Source organism: Athene cunicularia (assembly GCF_003259725.1).
Source record: "Athene cunicularia isolate RWA chromosome 14 unlocalized genomic scaffold, athCun1 chr14_part1, whole genome shotgun sequence".
Taxonomy (NCBI): domain Eukaryota; kingdom Metazoa; phylum Chordata; class Aves; order Strigiformes; family Strigidae; genus Athene; species Athene cunicularia.
In genome coordinates, this window is record NW_020799118.1 from 9412722 (window position 1) to 9435554 (window position 22833).

At 40.2% G+C, this 22833-nt stretch overlaps 1 protein-coding gene across 1 annotated transcript in view; it reads right to left on the minus strand.

Moving 5' to 3' along the window:
- Positions 1-14817: 14817 nt before the first annotated feature.
- The window catches only part of C14H7orf50 (chromosome 14 C7orf50 homolog), a 36842-nt gene continuing 28826 nt past the window's right edge, over positions 14818-22833 (minus strand). Inside the window, exons 4-5 of the mRNA XM_026859161.1 lie at positions 20824-20905; positions 14818-16478 (exon numbers count right to left, since the gene is read on the minus strand). Coding sequence (XP_026714962.1) covers positions 16296-16478; positions 20824-20905 — 265 coding nt within the window. The 3' untranslated portion in view covers positions 14818-16295. The remainder of the gene's footprint in view (positions 16479-20823; positions 20906-22833) is intronic.

The following is a 22833-nucleotide window of genomic DNA, read 5'->3' on the forward strand; positions in this document are numbered from 1 at the left end:
AGGGCTGGGCATCAGGGCTGGGCTGTGAATGCAGGCGTTGTGCCCGGAGCCCTGCTCCCCTGGGGCTGACTCAGCTCCTACAGCCACCACAGTCATTTCTGGGATGTCTTTTGGGCTGCATGCGGGAAGGAGGTAAGCAGGACACGGTGTGGGAATGCCATCTGCTCATACCGTAAGAAATACCAAAAGCAAGAGGAAGAGAGATGTCACTCTGACACTAAAAATGTCTTAATGATTCCCAAAGGGAAGGGAGCAAGGAAGCAATCAGCCTCGTTCTGTACGCACAGCCAGCCCTCTGCCCTCAGCCTGCCCAGCAGGAGGAAGGGTTACTCATTACCTGCTGGGTGAAGCAACCCGTGAAAGAGGCAAAGCTGGGCAAAGATAACAGCATCTTAGATGGCCTACAAAAACGTTTTCACCTAAGAGATTGAAGTTAAAAATTAAAATTAAAATTAATCTTTATCTAGGAGTAAATAATCTCCCTGGAAAAAATCAAAACCTCTCCATTCAGGGCAGGGTCATGTCACAAGTCACAAGAGAGATTACAGAAAAGGAATCACAGAAAGAAAAGCCTTTACACAGAGTGCCCCGGGACCAAAGCACCCATGGATTTGTAGTTGGGGAAGAAAATAATTCCTTGGGCTGTGTATAATTACTTGGAGGTTGAGCCCTTTCAAATCAGTTACTCTTGGACAAAGAGGACTAGAGAACAGAAAGAGAGGTCTCCTGCCCTGCATCTGCCCTTGGAAACAGCAACAGGCAGGTGGGGTTAAAATTCAGACTGTGATAATCACCATTTCTGGATGTATCCTACTGTAGCTTTGCACAGCAAGGGGTCTCCTGGAGGAATCAGGAGAGAAAGCCTTCAAATCTTGTACTGTGGTTTTTGGGACTACATTTATCAGCTGGATAAATCTGTCCCCCAAAGCAACATCTGGCAGTTTTGAGCAGCATCCCATTATTCACCAGCACATACAGCAGTCACACACTGCTCTCCAACCCTGCAGCAAGGCCCCTTTCACAAGAACCTGTGTCCCCAGCCTCTCCCATAGCTGGACATCACTAAGGAATTAATGTTGCTTCTGGGCATTTGGTGGTAGGAAAGAGTTTCTCTTTTGCTTTAGAGAAAAAGGCCTCAGTCCCAAGCCAGGTTGCCCATTTCTTTGACTCTAGAATATTTTTCAAGGTGAGTACAATGAAATAACCTTGGAGCAGAGGGAAGAGCTCCATCCCCTCCACTAGCACTCTTGGCAGCTCCAGGCTGAAGCTGTTCTACCTGATGAGCACTGGGCTGAGACATTTAATCTCTCCAGGGGCCACTCTGGCAGCAATTCTGCTCTCAGAGCTTTTACTCTTTTCTGAGGCTTCAGGGTTTGCTCTTCATCATCACACTGGGCTCCTCCTTTCCCAGCACCTCTGCCAAATCCAGCTGTAGCACATTTTAAAGCAGATTTCACCCTGCTTTTAAAATTCTCCTTCCCTGGCATTCTCATCCCATCTGCCTGGTCTCTGATCCTTGAAGCTTCAATCCCAGGTTTTAGCTGGTGCTCAATTATGCACAAAGGCAACATGTTTAAGATAAATACTTTTTTGCTCCTCTCTTTATGCATGAAGATTCCACCTTCTTCCCCCCCCCCCTTTCTGTAAAAAACGATTTGCTCCCTGATGGTAACCATGGGCAGCCCTGCCCTTGCCTTCATGGCATTTACCTGCACAGAACTCTGCACATCCGAGCCTGTGCCGCAAAGCCACGTTGCTGTCCCTTAGCACTGTGGGAACAGCCACCTCTGCTGCCCACATGTCCCCGTACCAGCCTGGGACGCATCCTCACACGACCGCTGCCTTCCTGGCATCAGCAGAGCCTGAGACAGCAGTTCTTCCAAGGCAAACACAAAACCATGGGCGGGCAAAGCCTCCCACCTCCACAGTCCATGTTCCTGCACTCTAAACAAAAGGCAACCTTGCTAAGATAAAAAGGTCAGGTGTCCAGGTTGGGTTTTTGAGGTTGCAACCTACAAAACACCATTCCCTCTCTCCACAAGTGGGCTTCTCCTCTCCATCCCTGTCTCCACGTTGCCCCCCTCAAGCAAGCACAGGAGTGCGTGGGGCCATGCCCTGGGAAGCTGGTGGCATCAGCGGGTGGCTGCGGGACCCGTGTGGAGGGCAGAGCGGCCAGCAGGGACCCAGCAGCCCTCCGGCGTGGGTGGCCTCGGCAGCACTTTGCTCCACGGCTGCAGCTTGCAGGCGGCCACAGTTAAAAAAAACTAAGCCCTTTTCCATTTATTTTTCTTGCAAGCTGTGTTTTAGATGTTACCCTGAACGGCCCTTTGAAGCAGCACGAGCTGCCTCAGACCTCTCTCTTCAGCGAATTAACACGTGCCGACAGCCGTGACAGCCTGGCGCGGCAAAGCTGGGGCAGCCCTGAGCAAGCTCTGGCCAAAACCCCACCGCTCAAACCCCTCCGCGCCTTGCACAGCCAAAATGCTGTTGACCCTGAAACTAGCAAGTGCCTTTAAGTCATTCATCTATGCGCAAGCTTTGTCTTCCAGGTTGGAGCTGCCTATCATGAACTTTTGTCTCGTAACAGAGCTCAGGAGCACCAGCTCTTACTGGGTTTGGAGAGGTTTCGGGTTTTCTGTTCTGAGCTGCAGGCCAGGTTTTTGTCAGAGGAAGGTTAAAGTGCTTCAATGGTGTTAAGTGGGATACAAGCTTCTACAGTCCTCTGTAGATTGTCTTTTTAAAAGCTCCTTCATATTTCTTGTTTCTTAGGGTCCATCACTCATTTCAGGGGTGCTAACTGTTCTCCAGCAGCAGCATTTTACCCTTCACTTGAATGTGAAGTGCACTCCAGCTAAAGAAATGCCATTATACCTGGCTTATAGAAGAAAAAAAACAGATGGAAAAGAGAAAAGACTTGTTCAAAGGCCAGGAGACAGTGACAGAAACATGAACAGAATCAGAGTCATCACTAACAGGCGTACCAAAAAGGGCAACACAGTAAACATGCCCCCAGCAAATAATAAAGTAACTCGATCTATCATGATTCAGATATTTTATCACCCATGGAACATTTGAAACATGACCTGCAGCTGCAAAATCCAGCCTGTGGTTTTAATCCTGTGGTCTCACCAGTGGCAAAACTGAGAAACAAGCCCATCTCCATTCAAGAGCTGATTTAAATGAACCTGGACCTCCCCTGGGGGCATTTTAGGGATTTGCAAATTGTAGGGTTCGGAAATGCTAGCGTATCACTGCCCTGCATCACCAGCCAAAGGAGCACCACGCTCATTTTGGGGTTGCAGATTAATATTTAAATTTTAAGTTAAAAAGTAGCAGTATTACCTGACCAGGTTAACAGCATGGACAGTTATCAACCTGCAGTAAGTGAACGAGGCGCTTGCCCATTTTAAAGAAGGATTACAGTGCTAGGCAGCTTCATTTCTCTCTTGCTAGTGGTTCTTCAGGAACCAGGCAAAAAATCCTTGGAGGTTTGCTCCATAAACCATTAGCTAGTAAAAGTCTAATTAGGTCAGAGACATATGGTCTTGAACCAGTAAAAAATTCAACATCAGCAGCTACAATGTTATTAACCTCACAAAATTGGGATGTATTTCAGAAGCTGCTGGCTGAGCACTGAAAATTGCATCACGTTCAGTCTTCATCAGTGAAACTTTTGCTCTCCTAAACCAGCAAAAAAGGGAAAAGGCAACAGTTTTGCTCTTGAAAACCGCTTTTTTCATGTTATCATATCAACTATAAGCATGAAGATGACACAAAAGATCTTTTCTGAACAGGTTTTGCCCAGCCATTAAAATAGCCTTAGAGCTCCGAAGCCTTAGTGAAACAAGATACGATGGGAAGCAAAGCCAGAAGTCAGTACACCTTATGCATTGCAATTTTATAGTTATGATATTGTAAATCTAGTTGTTGGAATAAAATCTTCTAAGTCACTGTGAAGTATTTTCAAGTACTCTCCCTTTTATGAAGAAGATCCACTTTAATCTAAAAAAAAAAACAACATTGCAAGAAGAAAATCCTAGGCCTTCACCTCAGCTCTTGACTGACCCCACAACCATCGGTGCAGGTTAGCTGGGCTACTACCCCAGACCTGTGAACCGTGAGGTGTCACTCCCACATCACCACCATGTCCCCACTCTCCAGGTGGTGAGTGACCTGCAGGAAGAACCATTTGGTGCCACAACCCATCAGATCAAGGAGCTTCCTAACTCCAGAGAACAGGGGATGTCCTCAGCTCACCACCATGGTTTATATTGCATCTCATCTCACTTACTTTTGGCTTCTGCTGAGTGGAAAGGGATTCAGGAGCTGAGCTCTGGGATGAGATGTCTTAGGGAAGATGCATCAACTTCACGAAGGCCAAGTCTTGTCCCTCTTGCCATCAGCTGAGTTTTACCACTGGTTTATATTACAGGTTGCCATCAGCAGCAGGAATCTGGGACACGCTGCAGTGGGGCTCAATCCCCTACATAGGCTCTAATAAGACTCACTTTCTCTTTCAGGTGTCCCAGTGACAATGTGTCCGTGATCCCTCTGTGCGGTGTTTACAGCTTTGCTGGAAACAACAGTGAACCGTGTGCTGCTGTCACCAGCTCCATGGGGGATTCTGAACAAATGCAGCTACACCTCATGCCCTACGCATATGAAGACATGCACAAGAGTGAGACTGGCAGAATTCAGCCCTAATTTGCAGCGTTACAGCCCTGTAATGAGCACAGGGAAGTAAGTGTCTCTAAAAGGAGACAGCTTTCTAACTGCTTCTTAGAAAAGCCTTTGACATGGACTCTCTTTGGCATGACTCAGGGCTGCATTTCTAAAACCAGTTTCTCCCATGAAGTTTACTCTGGCTGTTTGGTTGGGTTGCATTCACATGCTATTTTTATGTTTTTCATCATCAAGCCTGTTTACAGCATAGAGGAACAATATGGGAACAGAAATAAAGCTGGGACAAACCCAAAGGAATGAGACCAGTGATGGTATTGCCAGCATCTCTGGCTTGAAGAGCAAGAGGCCCTGCAGCTGTGCAGTACCTCAGTGAGACTCTATTCACTAGTCCCTTCTGGTTATGTATTTCAAACCTCACTTGTGTTTGGTTTACGCATCATCTGCAAACTTAATGCCAAACAGTTAAAATGCCTGCATGTCCTTAAACTGCATCTTCATATCTGTGGTACATTATAAGAGAGAATATTTTCTAGAATACAAAGGCCGAAGGACTGACTGTCACAACAGCATCACTTTTGGCTTCCTTAAATACAGTAATCAAAGTATTTTGAACAGTAGCCTACAGCTACTGAATACTTTTCTGTCTCAAAATAGACACAAGCCTCCTCCCACCTTCTGCCATGAGCTTTTTGGTCACTCTGAGGTTTTGGTGGTTCAGTCCAGTTTCCTTTGCTATATTCAGTGAGCGCAGCCCATCTGGTTGCTGAGTCTTTGATCCAAGTGCTACCAGCTTATTCTGTGAAGCACTGAGTCAAAAGGACACAAAATGTTAGCAGGGAAGGTTTGAAAAAGGAAATATTTTCTATATTTGCATTTACATTTTTAATATAGTCATGTTGTCTAGAGGCCAGATTTGGGGAATGGAAACCAGAAGCCTGGTTTCTATTTTCAGCACAGTCACTGATTGCTCTGTGTTACTGGCAAATCTTTTAATCTCTTTCCCTCTGTTTTTTCCCTTTTGTAATAAAGAGATGATCAGACCTCCCCAGCTATGCCTTGTGTAGCAGCATCCTCTGATGAAACATGGCAAGGGCAAAGTATTAATAATCATTCCATATAGAAAAGCCAAGAGGTCACAGGTATTTAAGTACAGTTTAGCTATTCAGTGCTCCTTTATGCATGCACCATGCCTTGATGTTAATAGAAGTTACATATTAATATGGAACGGAAAAGTAGGCCCTTCAGGGCACAAAAATAACCATATCCAGAGCACCACTGAATAAATACAATATAAAGATGAAATCACTCCAAATACTGAACAAATTGAAAGGCAAGGAGATATTAAAGAGGAAAGACAAAGTCATCCAGCCCTCCTCCCAGCTGGCATCTAACTGCCCCCTCAGCACAAAAATGTGCATGAGAAAAAGTGTCAGTACCAAGAGAGGACATGACAAGTGATCCCATAAATCGTTAAGTGTTCCCATTCCTCCATTTCTCTACCCCTCTGGCATCTTCCTGAGGAGATGTCAAGGAGGTGGGTAAAGGACTGAGCGCCCTAATTGCGATGTAGCAAAGCATGTGCTCAATCTCACATGGAACTGACCCTGTAAATTATCCCATCCATCCATGCCTGCGTCCTCCAGGGCTCCCACATTGCCACTTGCCCCTTCCTCCCACAAAACTTCCCAGGGCTCCTTCCACAGTCACCCTGCACTGCCAGGTATCAAACCCCCTTTCTGGGCTGCTCTGCAAAGCTGCAGCCTTTTGGATCCCTGCAAGCTGGTCACAGCTGGGCTATGGTTGCCTGGGATCTGCCAGACCTGCTCAGCCCCCTGCTTGCTCAATGCCAACCACTGCACCTCGGGCCAGATGTCACCCTCACACCCACTGTCCCCATCGCTTGTGTGAATGCTCTCTTGTATGAATGATCTCCGACACTGCTGTCAGGACCAGGGAATGAGCAAAGCCCTGCTGCTCCTATCATCTAAGCCACCTTTGCTCATTTTATTTACATGAGCAGCTGCACTGGCAGATTTTGGGGGGGATTTGGGGGATCTTGGTGATGAGAAGTCTGCAGCAGAGATCTCTCCACTGGACCACGGCAGCCACGGGAGGGTGTGTCTTTAAAACCTTGAGCATCCTCCTGTGTATTTCTTCAGTTATTAAAATAATTTCAAAAGAAACAGTGTTGCATGATGTTGTGCAACAGTCAAGCTGCTTAGTCTTTGCACAGCCTCTCAGAACATGCTGATATAACATGCACATCTTTTGGGGCAGAGACCAGCGTTTATTTTAAGAGGTGTTTTAGGATCAAGACAGTCACCACTAGCTCATCACATCTACTATTCAGGATTATTGGACCACAAGTGACCTTTCAGAATCTTAAGGCTTGGATTACAAAGGGCTTTATATACTAAGCCTAATGACTTGAATTACAGCCTTAGTATCCTGACAATCAGAACAGGACTATAAGCATTTTACTTTCTTCTATCCACAAAACAGATTTTGAAGACATTTCAAGGGCATGTCAAGCCACTGCCCATCATAATGATCTAGTTGTGTTGCAAGAAAGATAAAATGACCTAGGTAAAGGTCATATCTGAGAAATGGCAGGATTTTCTAGATAAACCAGCTGAGACATCTGTTTTCCTTCCTCTGAGACAATTATTTTATCATTTCCAAGTATTAAAAAATAATTCTGAAATGCAACAGCACATTTTAATCCTTGGGGCTGCAGTAGCAGGACACAGTATTTTGTCATTTTCAAATCTCTGCAGCGTATAGTTTTGTGGGACCGATAATTATCTTCCCGTAACTGGCTGAACTGGAAATACCTTTAAGCTCGCTCTCAGAAAAAACCCCCAAATATCAGCAACTTATATGGTAGCTGATATTAAGGCATGTGTGCTGTAGTTGCCATTTTCAATGTTCAACATCACAGTGAAATCAGCTTTCTGTCTAAAATGTATGAAGCTTGTGCTCTCCATTACCTGCATTCAGCTGCCCTTTGCCAGGACGCTGGAGTCCACAGAGCATCCTCCAAAGCGTTCTTGCAGACAATTCAGAACACCAGTGGCTTGCAGCTGTATAGCAGGTCAAAAGTTTAATTTGACCATTAAAGCAATTTTATGAGGTATACAAGACCCACAGCCACAGCAATGATGCAAATAAAGGCTGATTGATACATTCTGCTGGCTGAAATGCTGTTCTATTAAGGAAGGGGAACATGGGCACCAATAGAGCACAAAAGCATGCAAGACGTGCTGTTTGCAGAAGAACCGCATTTGTCACATTCCCTTCGTTCTTCTCTTGGAGTAGCAGCCATCTGTAACACTCCTGTAGGCAACAGCATAAACCAAGACTCACCTGCCATGCTTTCATCTTCTCCTGGGATCCCCTCCAAAAAAAAACCCAAACAAAAATGAACTGAGACACTCTGTCTGCTCTGTGTTAACAGGGTAATTCAACAATTCATTAAACAATGTCAAAGATGTACTCTTGATCTCTCTGCGGTCATTTTTTTTCCCCTCCCTTTGTCCAAAGACAGCTGAAATAATAAAAAAGGGATTTAGAAAACAAAGGGGGAACCCCGGGTTTTTTTAGAGAGCCAATGAATGTTTTCTAGGACTGAACCAATCTCTGGAAATAATTGTCAAGTTCACTGTAGTTTTCTTTCCACATACTGCGTTCTACAGTTGGCAGTCTTGGCTGTTCAAAATAAAAGTAATACGACACAAAAAAGCACAGAGAGCTATTTCATGTCATGTTGCTGCACAGGTGATAATTTTTGAATGAGTTTTATTTAAATATCACAGGCTCTGAATCCAGATAGCTATACTGCCTATTTTGAAATAAAAGTTTAACTTCTGCATTTCCTAACTTTGATGAGCTGTTTTCTTCCTCATCTTCTTTGCTAATTCAGTCAGTTGAACTTTTCCATTTATAAAGTGAGTTATAATCTGCTCAGGAGCTTGTACAGGAAGGCAAGAAGGATGCTAGTGCAATATTAATAATGCAACTGTCTGCTCACTGCAGAATTTCCATCTCTGAGATTAAACAGCATATTGGCAAAGGCATTGGAAATTAAAATAATCTAAAGGTTTTCTTTTTGATAACAAAAATATCTGACAATAGACTCAGTTCTGACTGAGGTGTGTGCCCTATGCAAACTGTACAAGATCATCATTTCTAAGAGCAGCATTTCACCGTGACTGTACCTTCACTGTGTTTATTCTCCAAGCTGCTGTAGCCAACTGCACAAGGGGTGGAGTGATCTCATTAGCAACTTAGTAATTAGGCCAATAAGTGTTCATTTATATGAAGGGGCAGCCTAGGGAACAATCCTCCTGAAGGTGATACTGTTGGGAAACCTGAATCAAGAAGCAAGGGAACGCAAATGCACGGACTGAATGCTGGAAAGCATCGACACATTTCACTACCCAAACAAGAGGCAGATGCTCACAAGTTATCAGGGCACTCATGACCTTTTGTTTGAAGATTTCTTTTTAGTCATCTAAGGCGGTTTTAAAAGTGTTTAATCTCTGCCATCTGCCCCAATTTCTACAAGTCACATGCGGTCTGGGATGAGGCTCACACTGGCATCATCCCTTTCAAACAAAAGCACACTACACATGCAGATGTAAGGTCTGAATTTGCTTGATGGGACATCTCCCCAGAGAAGAGCTGATGGAGATGGAAATCCAGAGCCATCTTGAAGGAATCTGGGGTGAATTTTAAGGATAATTCAGTTCTTATGACTGATATATTGAGACCTTTAAATCCCCAATGCCTTCTGGTATCCTAGCTGAAGTGGCAAGCACCAGAAAGCACTTTTTCACAAAAAGATGGATAGTGGAAGCAGATCGTTGGGTGCGTGGAGATGGTGTGGGTAGAGCTGAGGACCTAGAAGTGAAGTGTGAGGATCATGTGCTGATGAATGCTCCTTCTTACAACAGACACTGGAAGTTTCCAAAAAATTTTGATGAGGGTTACCAAGTAATAGCTGTACTGACCTGAAAGGCATCGTAGCCTACAAAGAGACGACAAGTACAGGCAGAGTTGTGCAGTCGAACTGGAACTAAGTGTTGCTTTGGCAGTCTTCAAAGCTGCCACTGCAACAGGAAAATTTGGCCTGGACACAGTGTGCAGATTCATCACAGACAGCATCTCACATTGAGCACGATCAGAAGGAGGAGAAGGTAGTAGGAATGAACAGAATTTTGAGAAATATTTGAGAAATACTCATTGAACATTACTACAATTTCAGATTAATCTTTTAATGAAACCAAAGCAGGTGTTTCCTTCATGGGACTGGAAGTGACCTGCAGGCAAGCGAGGTGTGTGAAAACAGACTGCAGTTCTGGGGTGAGGTTCAGGCTCATCCACAGCAACTTCAACTGTTTCTCTGTTATCTATTTTATCGCAATAAGCAGCAGAACATGGCAGACAGCCTGCAGCCCTCCAGAGGTTTACAGGCTGCTTTGAATATGCAGATTCTCTGTGTTTATGTTCTAGTAACACAATCACCACAGAAAGGGACTAGAAGTCCTTCCCGGGGCTGAGATGTCACCAGTGCAGCGAACTGGTTTGACGCTGCTGCTGAGCACGCTTAGACACTGGAATTTCACCCAGATCTCACCTATTTTAATGCCCGCAGTTTGTACACGGGGCCGTTTACAATCAACCCGGGTATTTTCAGCTGGTTGGGGCCTATGCACTAACCACAAGTAAGAGTTCAGAGAAGCTCTGTATTTATTCTTTCCTGAGTGTCATAGTGTCCCATTAAGCAAGGACGAAAGATTTCCTTATGTAACAGGGATACTATTTGTTATTTTTAACCTTATAGCAGCCAGGATTTGTGCCAGGTGGCATTTTGCCTTAACCAGGCCACTCCAGGAGGTTCCATTCCCGACTGTCATCCTTGCCCTCTGGTATGTTTGATGCCCATACATGGCTTCTTGGCTGTCTGCCATCATGTCTATCTGCTAGCATATATTTGTGACAGCTCACGGAAACACCAGTCTTATTTAACAAGGTAAATCAGGGTGCTGCTCAGTCATTTCCAGGATCCTGCACAAGCTTCTGCTTCTAATAAAGGCTACTATCTTTGTGAAGTCCATGAAGTCTATTTACACGTATCCATGCTACCAGAGAAACACTATCACTATAGCTTAAGCTTTCAATATGTCAAAATAGCTTTAAAACAGTTTGTTTAGTCAAATTAAGCTCACAGAACATAGACAAATACAATGGTTGCAACTCTCAGCAGCCCAAGACTGAAAATGAGCAGCAAGGCCAAGGAAGGCGTTAAGCTGTGGGCTGAGCATCCCGAGCAGCCTCCTGTCTCAAAGTGCTCCACGGACAAACACCGCTGCCCACTTGGCAAATTCCATAAGCAGCATCACTGTACCAGAGTCGGGCAATTTCAGGGAGCTTAAAAAAGCCTGGCTGGGTCAAAGGATGTTTCCAAAGCCTGCTGTACCTCCAGCCCAGTACAGGGAAACACAGCGTCAACATCCTTTGGGTCCAAAGGAGCTCAACAGCAAACGGTGATTTTCACAGTGCTGTAGCTAGGTCTAGCTATTTATAAGCAAATGAGGGTGACAGATCCTGTGTCCCATGGCTTACAGTTTTATAAAATACACGTGGGACCGTGAGGAGTATAGACGTAAGTTGTCACAGCAAAAGGCTACATAGCATTTCAATTAGCAGCAAACCTTCTTCAAAAAATCTGAATAACTAAAGCTAATAGGAAATGTAACTCCACCTTCCTATGAATAGAAGGGTAACTGGTAATCTTTAACTATGTGCTCATGTAATTTAGGGGTTTTTACTTGTTTGCTTCTAACACAATCCCCTTTCATTCAGTCTCCAGGCTGGAGGCACAGAGAGGTAGAATTTTAATTCTTCTGGTCATTTATATACATGTGGCATTTCTTGACCTTTAAGGATTCGATTTTGAAACCTATTTAGCTTTTTTGCGTAGGTGTTTTCGTGGGTTTTGCAGGGGAATTTCAAAAATTTTCTGCAGGGCGGGGGGGGGGAATCAATAAGAGATGAGTGTTCTTGTTTTTAACCAAAGGGCCCTCCCTCTGTGTCTGTAACACCAATCAAACTTTCTGAGCAGCACAAGCTTCTTATTCAGCTTTGTTTTGACAAAGAAAGATAAACCACTGTTTTGCTTTACCCTTCCCCCACCATTTACTCATTAGTTTTATTTAGTTTGGTATTCACTGCTCCTTGTAGGGGAAAAAAAACCTTATTTAAAAAAAAAAATATTTTTGGTCATATAATGTTCTTGACTACTATGTTCTTATGAAGAATTTAAAATAGAATGTAATTATAAATTACTGCTAAAATGAGCTTGTCCTGCAAATGCAAGGACATTTAATTGTGTCCTTGTATGACTGGAATCACTGTAAACAACTAATATTCCTACTTGCAGGGACAGAAATAACTAGCTCATTCAGCTGTACAGAAAGGAAGACATAAAAGGAAACCAAAGGCTAAAGCAGAATAAGCCACTGGAAAGATTTATGTCAACAAAACTGGATTTAAATTAAGTAACATCAATTCAGTATTTTGCCTGCAAATGAATCAGAACATTAAAGCATGTTTTAAAGGGAACATTTGTGATGAAACATCTATGAGTAGTTCCTATACTAAATGAATAGGAAAGTTCCTACTTACTTCTGGTGTGCAGGATCAAATCCACACAGCGAAGTTATTTCTTCTACCTTTAGTACTGATTTGTAGACCTAACTTTTGAAAATGAGAATAGCAGCAGAACTGCAAGGAAAACACTGAATAAATGATTTATCAGTTATATACAAAGGAAAATACAGCACTGATGACATAATCATACTACATATGCGTGAAGGAGGAAAATTAAAATTACAATTTCCATTTTTATGCTAATTTTCTGAGTGCTTGACTTCACAACTTAAATCTCTGTTATGTTTGGGGTTTTTTTTCTGACACCGATTTGCAGAAATGTGAGTAGATTTTAACGTTTGTTACTTTTCCTTACTCTGTGGTAAAAGATTATTAAAAAAATATATGAAAAAAAAACCCGAGCTCAAACCAAAGAATTGCATTTCTAAGCTATTTGAAATAATGGGAGATGAGTCAAGAGTTGCCTTGCTTTCAAATCAGAAACACTGCAGAGCTATTCTCCAGTGAGAGGAAATAAGGAAATAAATTACACATTCAACAACTACGGCACACCCTTTCCAAATAAGAACAGAGAATTCATTTACCCAGTACTTTTACAATGGTGATAGCAAACTAAAACTGTGAGCACAGTGGAGAACCAAGAAGATAGACAATCCATAGCAAGGATCAGCCAAATTAAAGGGAACTTTTTACATTGTCAATTTTTGAGTAATTAGTACTTCCATTAGAGGCACAGTTCCAGCTTTAAGCAATTCTAAGTAATAAATGTTCCTTTATTTTGCCTATAAGTCCTGACTTCAGCATTCTTTTAGGATACAAATTCTTCCAGCCAGAGCTCCACAATACAGATTAACTAACTAGAAGACAATTAGAGTAGGCAGATGAAGATGTAATTCGTCAGTCTGTACATACTATTACTTCTAGCTTTGGATGAAATTTTTATTAACGCAGTAGACTGATCTAAATGGAGACAGAGACATGGTTTTGTCCTGTCTGTATCCACAGATTACCTAAGCAACAAGCAATGTTGAGATTTGAAAATTCTGTGAGACCAAATGATAGAACAAAGTGAATGAAGTGCCAGATTGTATTTTCCTGTACAGCTTTGACCAGCTACAGGAATTCAGTAACTGATTATACAGCTAACAATTTAAAAGACATAATTTAAAAATCTTGCTATACTTATTCATCACACAGTGTAAATCCCTAGATTAAAATGCCAAGCTGAGCAGGAAGGAGAAGCTAGCACATGGAAAAGAAGAATTTGATTAGCAGAGATGTTACTGAATTTGCACACTGTGTTGGGTAAACTGTCTGGGTCCTCACACTTTTGTCTTTAACACAGGCCTAGCAATTCATGTCTCCCAAAAATGTGTTTGCTTTTGCATTTCAGGGGTGTTTTGAAGATGACTTGTTTGCCAACCAGCTGAAGATTCTTCAAGAAAAGGGGCAAAGTGAAAAGGAAAATGCAATTAAGAGTCCTTTCCTATTTACACTGCAAAACCAAGTATGAGACAACACTAAACTATTTCATATTGAGCTTAGAAACCCAAGACATCTACAGTAACAATACAAAGCAAAAGTTTTACAAGCCTTTTACCCAGTTTCAAGACACCACTGACCATTGAACAGTACCATACACCAAGCAGCACATGGCAGAAAACATCATACTTTGCTTTCTCTACTGAACACAACCATAGCAACAATTACCTTAGTTTTAAGCTTCTGAATTTTCCATCACTGCACAAGAAGAGCCCAAAGGCCACGTCCTTCACCTAGCAATCCGTAGCACTTGAAGGGAAAGTTGGACCCCCGCTGAAGAAGAGGACCATACAATCAGGACTTCACTCACAGAGGTCTATTACTGCACTAGTGACAGCCTCTGTTTTTTTCCAAATGTTACGTTCACATGGACTCCAGATTGGCAGGCCTTATGTCCTTTTAATATTAACTGATATAAAAAGAAATACGGCATTCTTGATATACAAGGCCTCTCTCCTCACAGATTTATCAACATTTCCACATGGTCAGGACCAAGGTCCAAGAAAGGCAAATCTTGCCAAATCTGTCATAATCATTAAAAGTTCATATCTTTTTGCCTGGACTTACCTTTACAATCTTTTTTACAAGTCTCTTCCAAAATACAGTTGCGACGTGCTTGTGCTTTTAAGCTACAAGGTATATTAAGGGCACAATGAGGGCCCACATTTTTCTGTGATAAACTAGAAGTGGAGATTTTCAAATATCTTAAGAGAAAATACAAATTATTCTCTGACACCCAAAACATAATAATAAAGTTGCAAAAAGACACAAAGAAAGCTTCATCCCTGAGAATCCCTATTTTTTCTGATGAAGAGGAAAAGTATCAGCTTCTGCTTGAAGTGACAGTAGTTTTCCCCAACTGCATATTCTCAGACATAAAATATAAGACCCAATGATCTTTTATGAGTTTGCTATATGTCAGTATCACTTCTTTTTATTACAGATCCTTTTCACCAACTTTTACACTGGAAGATCAGTCTTATATAGCTTTGGGCCTCAGAAAGGCTTTGATACTGCATGAATGCTCTGCAACCCCCATCCAACTGTTACCCCATGGTACAGGAGCAGGACCTCAGCAGCTCAACAGAGAGGCTGGCCACTGCTGGATGCTGCTCATCGTTGTGTTAAACTCCATCACAGTTATTGTGCTAGAGCAGGGCATGCTGGTCTCTAGCATTTTTGGCTGAAAACCTCGTCTTCAAGATGTTGGAAAGCATTAAAGTATTTGTTATTAGTAATAGATTTCATCTTTTAAAGATCTGTGGTAATCCATGACTGTGAAGGCTGTCAAATGCACTCAAATGCTTCTTACTGAAAAATTAGGCCTGCGTATCCATAGATCCTCTCCGTCTTCACCCATCCAAATTAAGGCCGTAATTCCCAAAGACAACCACTCTTCCCAAACAGTACACATTTCATATAGTTGTTATTAATAAAGTATGAACAATGTTTGCAGAAACATTAAAGATTCAGGTCAAGAACACTGTCTGAATACAAGTGTTCTTAAATAAGCCAATCATCCAACTTTTGAGTAATTAATGTCCTTGTTTTTTTACTTGAAAGCCTCATTTTCAGCACATTCATTGGAGACAAATGTCCCACGTCAAAGCGAATGAACACAAATTAACTTTTGGGCGGCAATTACAAGAGATAGATGAAAATGCAACATTGGCAGGCTAGATACAAAATGTTACAGCACAGCATTTCCCATCGTAGGGTAAGTTTAGGTACAGTCAGATGATTACACTACATATAGTCAAAGGATTTGATCTGTTTCCATCTGTGCATTATCTGAATATCTAAACAATTGCCATAATGCATTTGAGAACTTTAAATATAAAAGGAAAACTAACACAGCTGATAGTATCTCCAGATCACCGTGTGAAGTACTAATAAGCAACTGCGTTATACAACTCGTGTTCAACAGACTGAAAATGATCTTTCCCAAATCCAAATGACATACTTCTAAAGCTGAAAGTGATAGATTACAGCTGGCTGAGCAAGCACTATACTGTATGCTCATTTTAAAAGCTGCCATTGTAAAAGACCCTCCAGGCATTTTGTTGGTTCTTTTGCTCTTCTTAAGAACTGCAAAGCTCCTCTTATTTAACAGTAATTACAGAGGGAGGTGGAGAAAAACTAATAAGAGAGGTTTATTTTTCTGAAGATATGAAGTAAGATTACCTTTAAAAGCATGTCTATGGACCAAATATTATTTTTATTTCATCACCTCAAAACATGGTAAATATTTGCAATTGGAAAAAAATGAGTACAAAACCTGAAAATTTAGTATTAAGATTCTTATTAGAAAATGTCTTTACGACTAATTTAGAGTCTCTGTATATGACATGCTATCCTTCTCCACACCAGACAACCATCAAGACACAAAAATACTCTCAGGACAGCAGTTGCAGAACTTGTCGTATGCGCTCGCACTTCTCCAACAAGTTTGGGTCTTCTGCATCGGAACCATCGAATTCCTTCATAAAAGCTTCAGCTTTCTGCACAGTTATGTCTCGCGCACCGCCTTGAAGCCCTTGCAGATAATCCAGTAAAATAGTGAAATACTTATCTGGAACCTTTAATGAAAAAAAACAAGGAGGAATAAAACCTGATTTATTTTCTTCTCTCTCAATACTCATTCACAATAACGTCAAACTATCACCTGAAATATAATTAAGAGAACTGCACGGGCTTTTGCATTTGCCAGTGCCCACCTCTGAGTGGAAGTGTTTCTTGCCAAGGTTCAAGCTGCCGGCAGGGATGGACTGTGGTGAGAAGACTGTCATGTGCTCAGATGGGCAAAACATCTGAGAGGAAATTCTAAGCAGATGTGGAAATGCTGATCAGCAAATGCAAACACTCCCTGACAGTGAGCTCAAGGCTGTGAGGGTTGCTGGAAGAAAAAAAAAAACAACCAACCCACTAGCCAAATCCTAATTTTGGAAATATGTATGCAAACCTTACTAAATTCAGTGAGAATTGCATACATATGTCTGGGGAAAGAATTTTGTTGGAATTACCCTTGCCCCTACCCAAAATTATTTGTTTGCTAAGATGAGATACCACCCACTATCAAGCACTTTGACAGAATGCTTATACAAAGGAATAGAATTTAACTTGAAAAACAAATTGAATTCAGACATATGGAAATAATTTTTAAGTCATGCCGACTAAAACTGATAGGCTCTACGAACATGTCTGACATTAAAAGCCATTTAGTCATCTACAGTTGCATTACCCTCATTTCACTCCCTTTCTAATTAACTAGTCATAGGTTAAACTTTAGCTTATCTAGCACAGCATACACTTTAAATGATTGTTACATTAAACAGTCTTGGCAATAACTTAGCAAAGACTTTTGAATTATTTATTCAGTATTTCAAACCAATGTATTTTCAAAAGTATTAGGTGAACAGATCTACGCTGCAGCGTATCTTAACTTCAGGTTGTATATCTGTGGAACAGGTTTCAGCCAATAAGGGAATATTTTTGCTGTGAATCAGGAGATGTTAAAATGACCTAATCCTGCAAATATTTTTCTCCATGTTTAATTTTACACATATAACTTTAAAAGGCATACTTGACATGAGTCAAGTTAAACACATACGTAAGTATTTAAAGGGTTGGAGACTAATTATTCAAGGGCTGTTTCAATTCTGCGAAGTATCAACATTTCAGAGGAGACAGAGCTTCAACAGATACTTAATTTACAACCCATCGACATTTGGCAGCGTAACTTTGATCGCTAAAACTTCTATCACTCCAAAAGAAGAGGAAGAAAGAATATTCCAACACTTGCCTTCATCAATCAGGGATATTACAAAGCAATAAATCAAAACTAAAGTCTGCATTCAGGCTCATAACTTATACACTATGGAAAACCTTCAAATTCTTCACACAAACACTCTTGCGTTAAAGAAACAAAAAGACAAAAAACACACACAAAAAAATTAATTTTACAGTGACTAACACTGAAATGGATGATTGTTGCTATAATATATGAATTAAACACATTTAAACATAATGAAGAATGTCTATATTTTTGAAACCTTTTCACTCACAGTAAACTGGTACTCATAACAGACAAAAACATCCAGACACAATTCAGCATGATAGTGCTCCTTTAATGCGGATGCTCAGTACGTGGTTTTTAAAGCTCAGCAACATTTCTATGTTTCAGACTTTAGCCAAATTACCTACATAATTTACACCTCTTGTTCTCAGACCCCATGGTATAGCATACCTCACTCTGTGGAATTACAGTTATTATTATATCATTTAAGCAAAGTGCTTGAAGGGGCAATTAAAAGCCTACCCTAAACTTAGAAATACTAAGTGTGCAGACAGACATGTGGCGGCGTGAAGCCTAGAAAACATCTAGCATTTGGCCCTAAGGATAACTGCTTGAGTGTTCAAAATTCTGATTTTTTTTTTTTTTTTTCTTTAACACAGCTATTAGGTCTGTTTCAGCTAGAGTACCATGTAGGCAAGATAGTATTTTATTTCTTATGTACATTACACATACAATAGAGCCATACCAAGGACTGCAACACAGAAAGTGCCAGCAAAAAGTTAATGAAATCCAAATTTTAATTCTTCAAATACAGTAGTACAAGAGCTGAAATTTCAGGGGCTCTTGGCAAGGTTTTACAAGAAGGAACACAATCCTTCTTCTAAGATCAGCTTTCCGGCTGGCTTGAAACTGGAGATCAAGATCTCCCACCATGCTTCTGGCAAGTGGAAGAGATACCTATGGGATTTTATTATTATTCTTTTGTTAAACTGTTTTAACCCTTTTCTTGTTTCTTTTTCTCTCTCACACACACTAACCTGGCCTCTGTGCTAATGAACTAATATGGAAATATCCCAAAGTGAAATAATTATAATCAGGAAAAGGGGGAAACACTACAAAACAGTAGCGGGAAAAGAACATTTACCACTTTTAAATTATACTATGTAACTCAACAGCTTTTAGACTTTTTAGACTTGCAGATGCCGACATATTTTGCAAAGCAAATACAGATATCTGCACAGAGAACTTCAGCCTACTGCCGGCAAGCTCCCTTTTCTCAGTTTCCTTCTGAGGAAGCTTCAGAAACCCTTCCAGGGCCCTGAAGTCCAAAAGCTGAAAACAGCGATATAGTTCCTTTCTAAAAATGCTGTGCCAGATGACAAAGATCAACAAATGATCCAGTGTTTATTTTATACTGGATCCTGAAGAAGTATATACACTGTAGGTATACAGCCTTGGCTTGGAAGCTGTCAGCCAACCACCAGATGGATTTTTAAAGGGACTTAAAAAACCCCTCATGTTGCATAGAACTTTAGAACCTCAGCTTTTTCCTACAGAAAGAGGCTTACCAGTACAGGAAACTCAAGCCACTCCTTTGTGTGGCTTTTCAGTAAGCATCCAAGTGACACCATGAGATCAAAGACGTGACTTAGGAAGGAAAGAAACTCATGTCTCCTTTTGTATTTTAGTCATGCTTGGATATCCAACAGATTTTGTTCTGTAATGGACGGGAAGTTGAATTTGGGTATAAAAAATATTCAAAAGAAGCTGCTCTGCCCTCCCTACAGTCCTGATGAAGAACGAGACTTCATATGCTTAATTACAAGCACTTGAACAGTTCCACTAACTACTGAAACTGGATACAGATGTTAATCATTATCTAAAGCTCATATTCAATGCATCTCTGATTATTAAACTACAAAATATTTGAATTTAAATAAACCATAGCACTTTAATCAGATTTTTTAAAAAACAGAAAGGAAGTTTCATTTCAGTGTTGAGAAATAAGGAGTTAAGCCGTGTTTTGCTACATAACACAAATGCTAACTGCAGTTAATTATTTTCCAGTATATTTCAACACAAACCCCAAAGTAAACAGGTAAAAAAGTAGAAACATCATTCTGCTTGTAAAACAATTTCTAGTTAGCATAAATTGATTTTGAAATGTTAATAAAGACTTTTAAAGGAGAAACTTAAAAATAGAAGACCGTGCAAACAACCTAGACACCTACAATCAAATTTGTATTCTGCAACTAATCTTTTTTAAGTATTACACTGTGTGAACATTTTTGCCTTCGTGATATGCTGCTTTTAATTATCTGGTTCTCTAAATGTATTTTTAATCATAAAGGTAACACCCTATGTCAGGTGATAGGCTTAAGAGCTGCTGAGTATTTGGGTCAGGAAGATTGGTATACTTAAATGTTTAAGTGCACACAAAAAATCTGCTAAAACTAACTAAATAATAAGTAATGCACCATGCAAATGGCTAGATGTTTGTTCTATTACACAACAAAATGAATGACCTGAAACCCCCATTCAATACCACAACGGTCAGATGCTTATTGGAAATTCAATCTATGTTGTTTTTTAAATTATGAAATGAATGAATTTTAGTAATGATGAAAGCCTAGCTTCTGGTTATACTTTGTGCTTTTTACAATCAACATCAGGTTTCACTTATATTTTAATGAGAAAGCTATTTTAACATCTTGGCAATAGGGCTGTACATCTTATATGGAGCCAGAGATATCTGAAGCAATATGAGAATTGTGGTTTACAGTACTCGGTTCCACATTCAGAAATTCAAATTAAGGATATGACTTAAATTCTCAGTTAGCTCCAGATTTATATAAAACATGAATCTGCTCTTTCTGCTTGACAAGTATAAAGTATAAAAATCTGGCATTACAGGAGAACTATCACCAACAAAATAAAAAGATTGATTACAAGCAATTAAAATGATTCAGCATTTTGTTTAAAAATAAATTGATCTATAAATTATTAAAAAATTATTACAAAAGTGCATGACTAGTACTAGCAACTTTTGATTAATAAAAAATAGCTACAACTAACATATAAAACTTTGTATTGTATTTGTTCTGAGAAAAAGTAGCTTTAATACAAACCTTCTCTTTATCATACATGTGCAAGAGAAGCCAGGTTTGTCTTGTCTTTTGAAACTTCCATTCTTCTCGGTTTTCCGACCAGCTGTAGTGAATTAAAAAAAAAAATAAAATTGCTTAAGCTAAATATGTGTGATCAAAACATTCATTATTCAGAAAATATTTCCTACAAATGACTCCAAGTGACTTTGTATGCACGACATAGAGTTTCATCACATTGCATAAAACAGATACTAGCACAAATTTTGTATGAATGGCAAAAAAGAACACAAAGGATGGCTACCTGGCTTCCGTGCAAAAAATTAAAAGATTAAGGAGATATTATGACTAAAAATGTTATAAATTTTCACCAGGAAGCACTGATTCCTTCAAGTCAAAAAAACAAATCCCACTCTTCTAGCTGTGAGCAGCCCTTTATGAGAGGTCATTGTCCTCATCTGACCCACAACAACGGAGCACCCCAGATGGTTACCTCAGCTGCGGGGCTACCTGAGTATTTGGGGAGGTGGAGTGGGTGAGGAATCAAGTTGAGGTTTCAGAAAGTTTCACAACAGAAAGTTTCTGAAGTTCAGATGAAATCAAGCAGCCTCTAAAGGACTGGAAGGAGAAACTTGTGCTATAATGGTCACCTCAACAATGGCTGAAGCCCATCACAGATTACTCTTCTAGAGCAGAGAAAATCAATTTTTCAGAGCATGTGTTTTAAGGCTTGGATTTGTCTAAAGGTATGACTTAAATATTGACATTTACAGGATAGAAAAAATGCTTTTTATGTCTCGATCTCTCCAGGGATTCTGATTCCAATATTTAGCTCAAAACTCCAGGCTGCTTCAATACTGTTAAAACCGAGCAGGTAAAACAAATTATTAACATCTGCAAATGTTCTTCGACTGTTTAGCAAACACATTTTAAACATGCAAAACTTTAGCTGGGCTAAAACGGCACATTTATGTATAATCTTGATTGTGATTTTCAAGCTGGTATATTCTGGTTTAGATGAAGAAAGTGACATTTATTTCTATAAACAAGTGAGCAAACTAGCAAATCTCACTATAAAATTTAGACTGCTTTTTAAAAGTATGTGCTTGAAAATTAACATATTAACATGTACAAAATTTGTCAGTACACTGAAGTATCATTTAAAGATCCAGAAGAAAATATATATGGAGAAAAGCCAGAAAATTTTACACTTATTTGATTTTTCTCTAAAGAAAAGCAAGTCTCCAGAGGGTAGCATGCAAGATGTCTTTAATGTTCCAGCTTGTTTTACACAGCAAAAGAGAGAACAGAAATCAATTGAAAAGCCAGCTGGGTATGAGAATTAGTATTGTTTAAACACTGTCAAGTCTAATAAAGCAAAAGAGTCCTCATATTTGGTGAATGCTGCACCAGCAAATACATTGTTCAGTCAATTCAATGAAACAGAAAAAAACAAGACCACAAATTTGTACAAAAGGGTTTCATAGAAATCTCTGCAGAAAACCCAAAAGAAAAAAAATATTGCCTTGACTTTCAAATCCAGGATAAAGAAAAAGCAGCAGCAACTCATTAGGGTCATCACTAGCTAAACTCAATAAAAATGTCTGTAACCAAAATAAAAGGTGAAAATCGGACAAATAACAGTCAACCGGGAAGGACAGACAAAACACTAGTAACCACAATACATCATCTTTTACATGCTCAAATTAAATTCATATATGAACTGATTTAGAGGTCTCTGGGGACATTGTCAAGAAAGAGGCAAAAGTTTGCAAAACAAATATTGTGCAAAAGCAGGAGCCCAAAAGCTGACTGCCAAAAGTTACAGAACCAAATAAAAAAATATTATTATGGGGAAACCATTCTTCTCCCATCACCACCAACACAGAAACCAAAGTACTTGCAAAATAAAGATCATTCAACCCTTGGTGTTACTTGTATTCACAGCAAGGCGCCCAAAAGGACAACAGTGACGGCCAAAATTGCACCACCTGTAATGTGAGGAGACAACAGAAAGAAGTAAAAAGAGCTTTT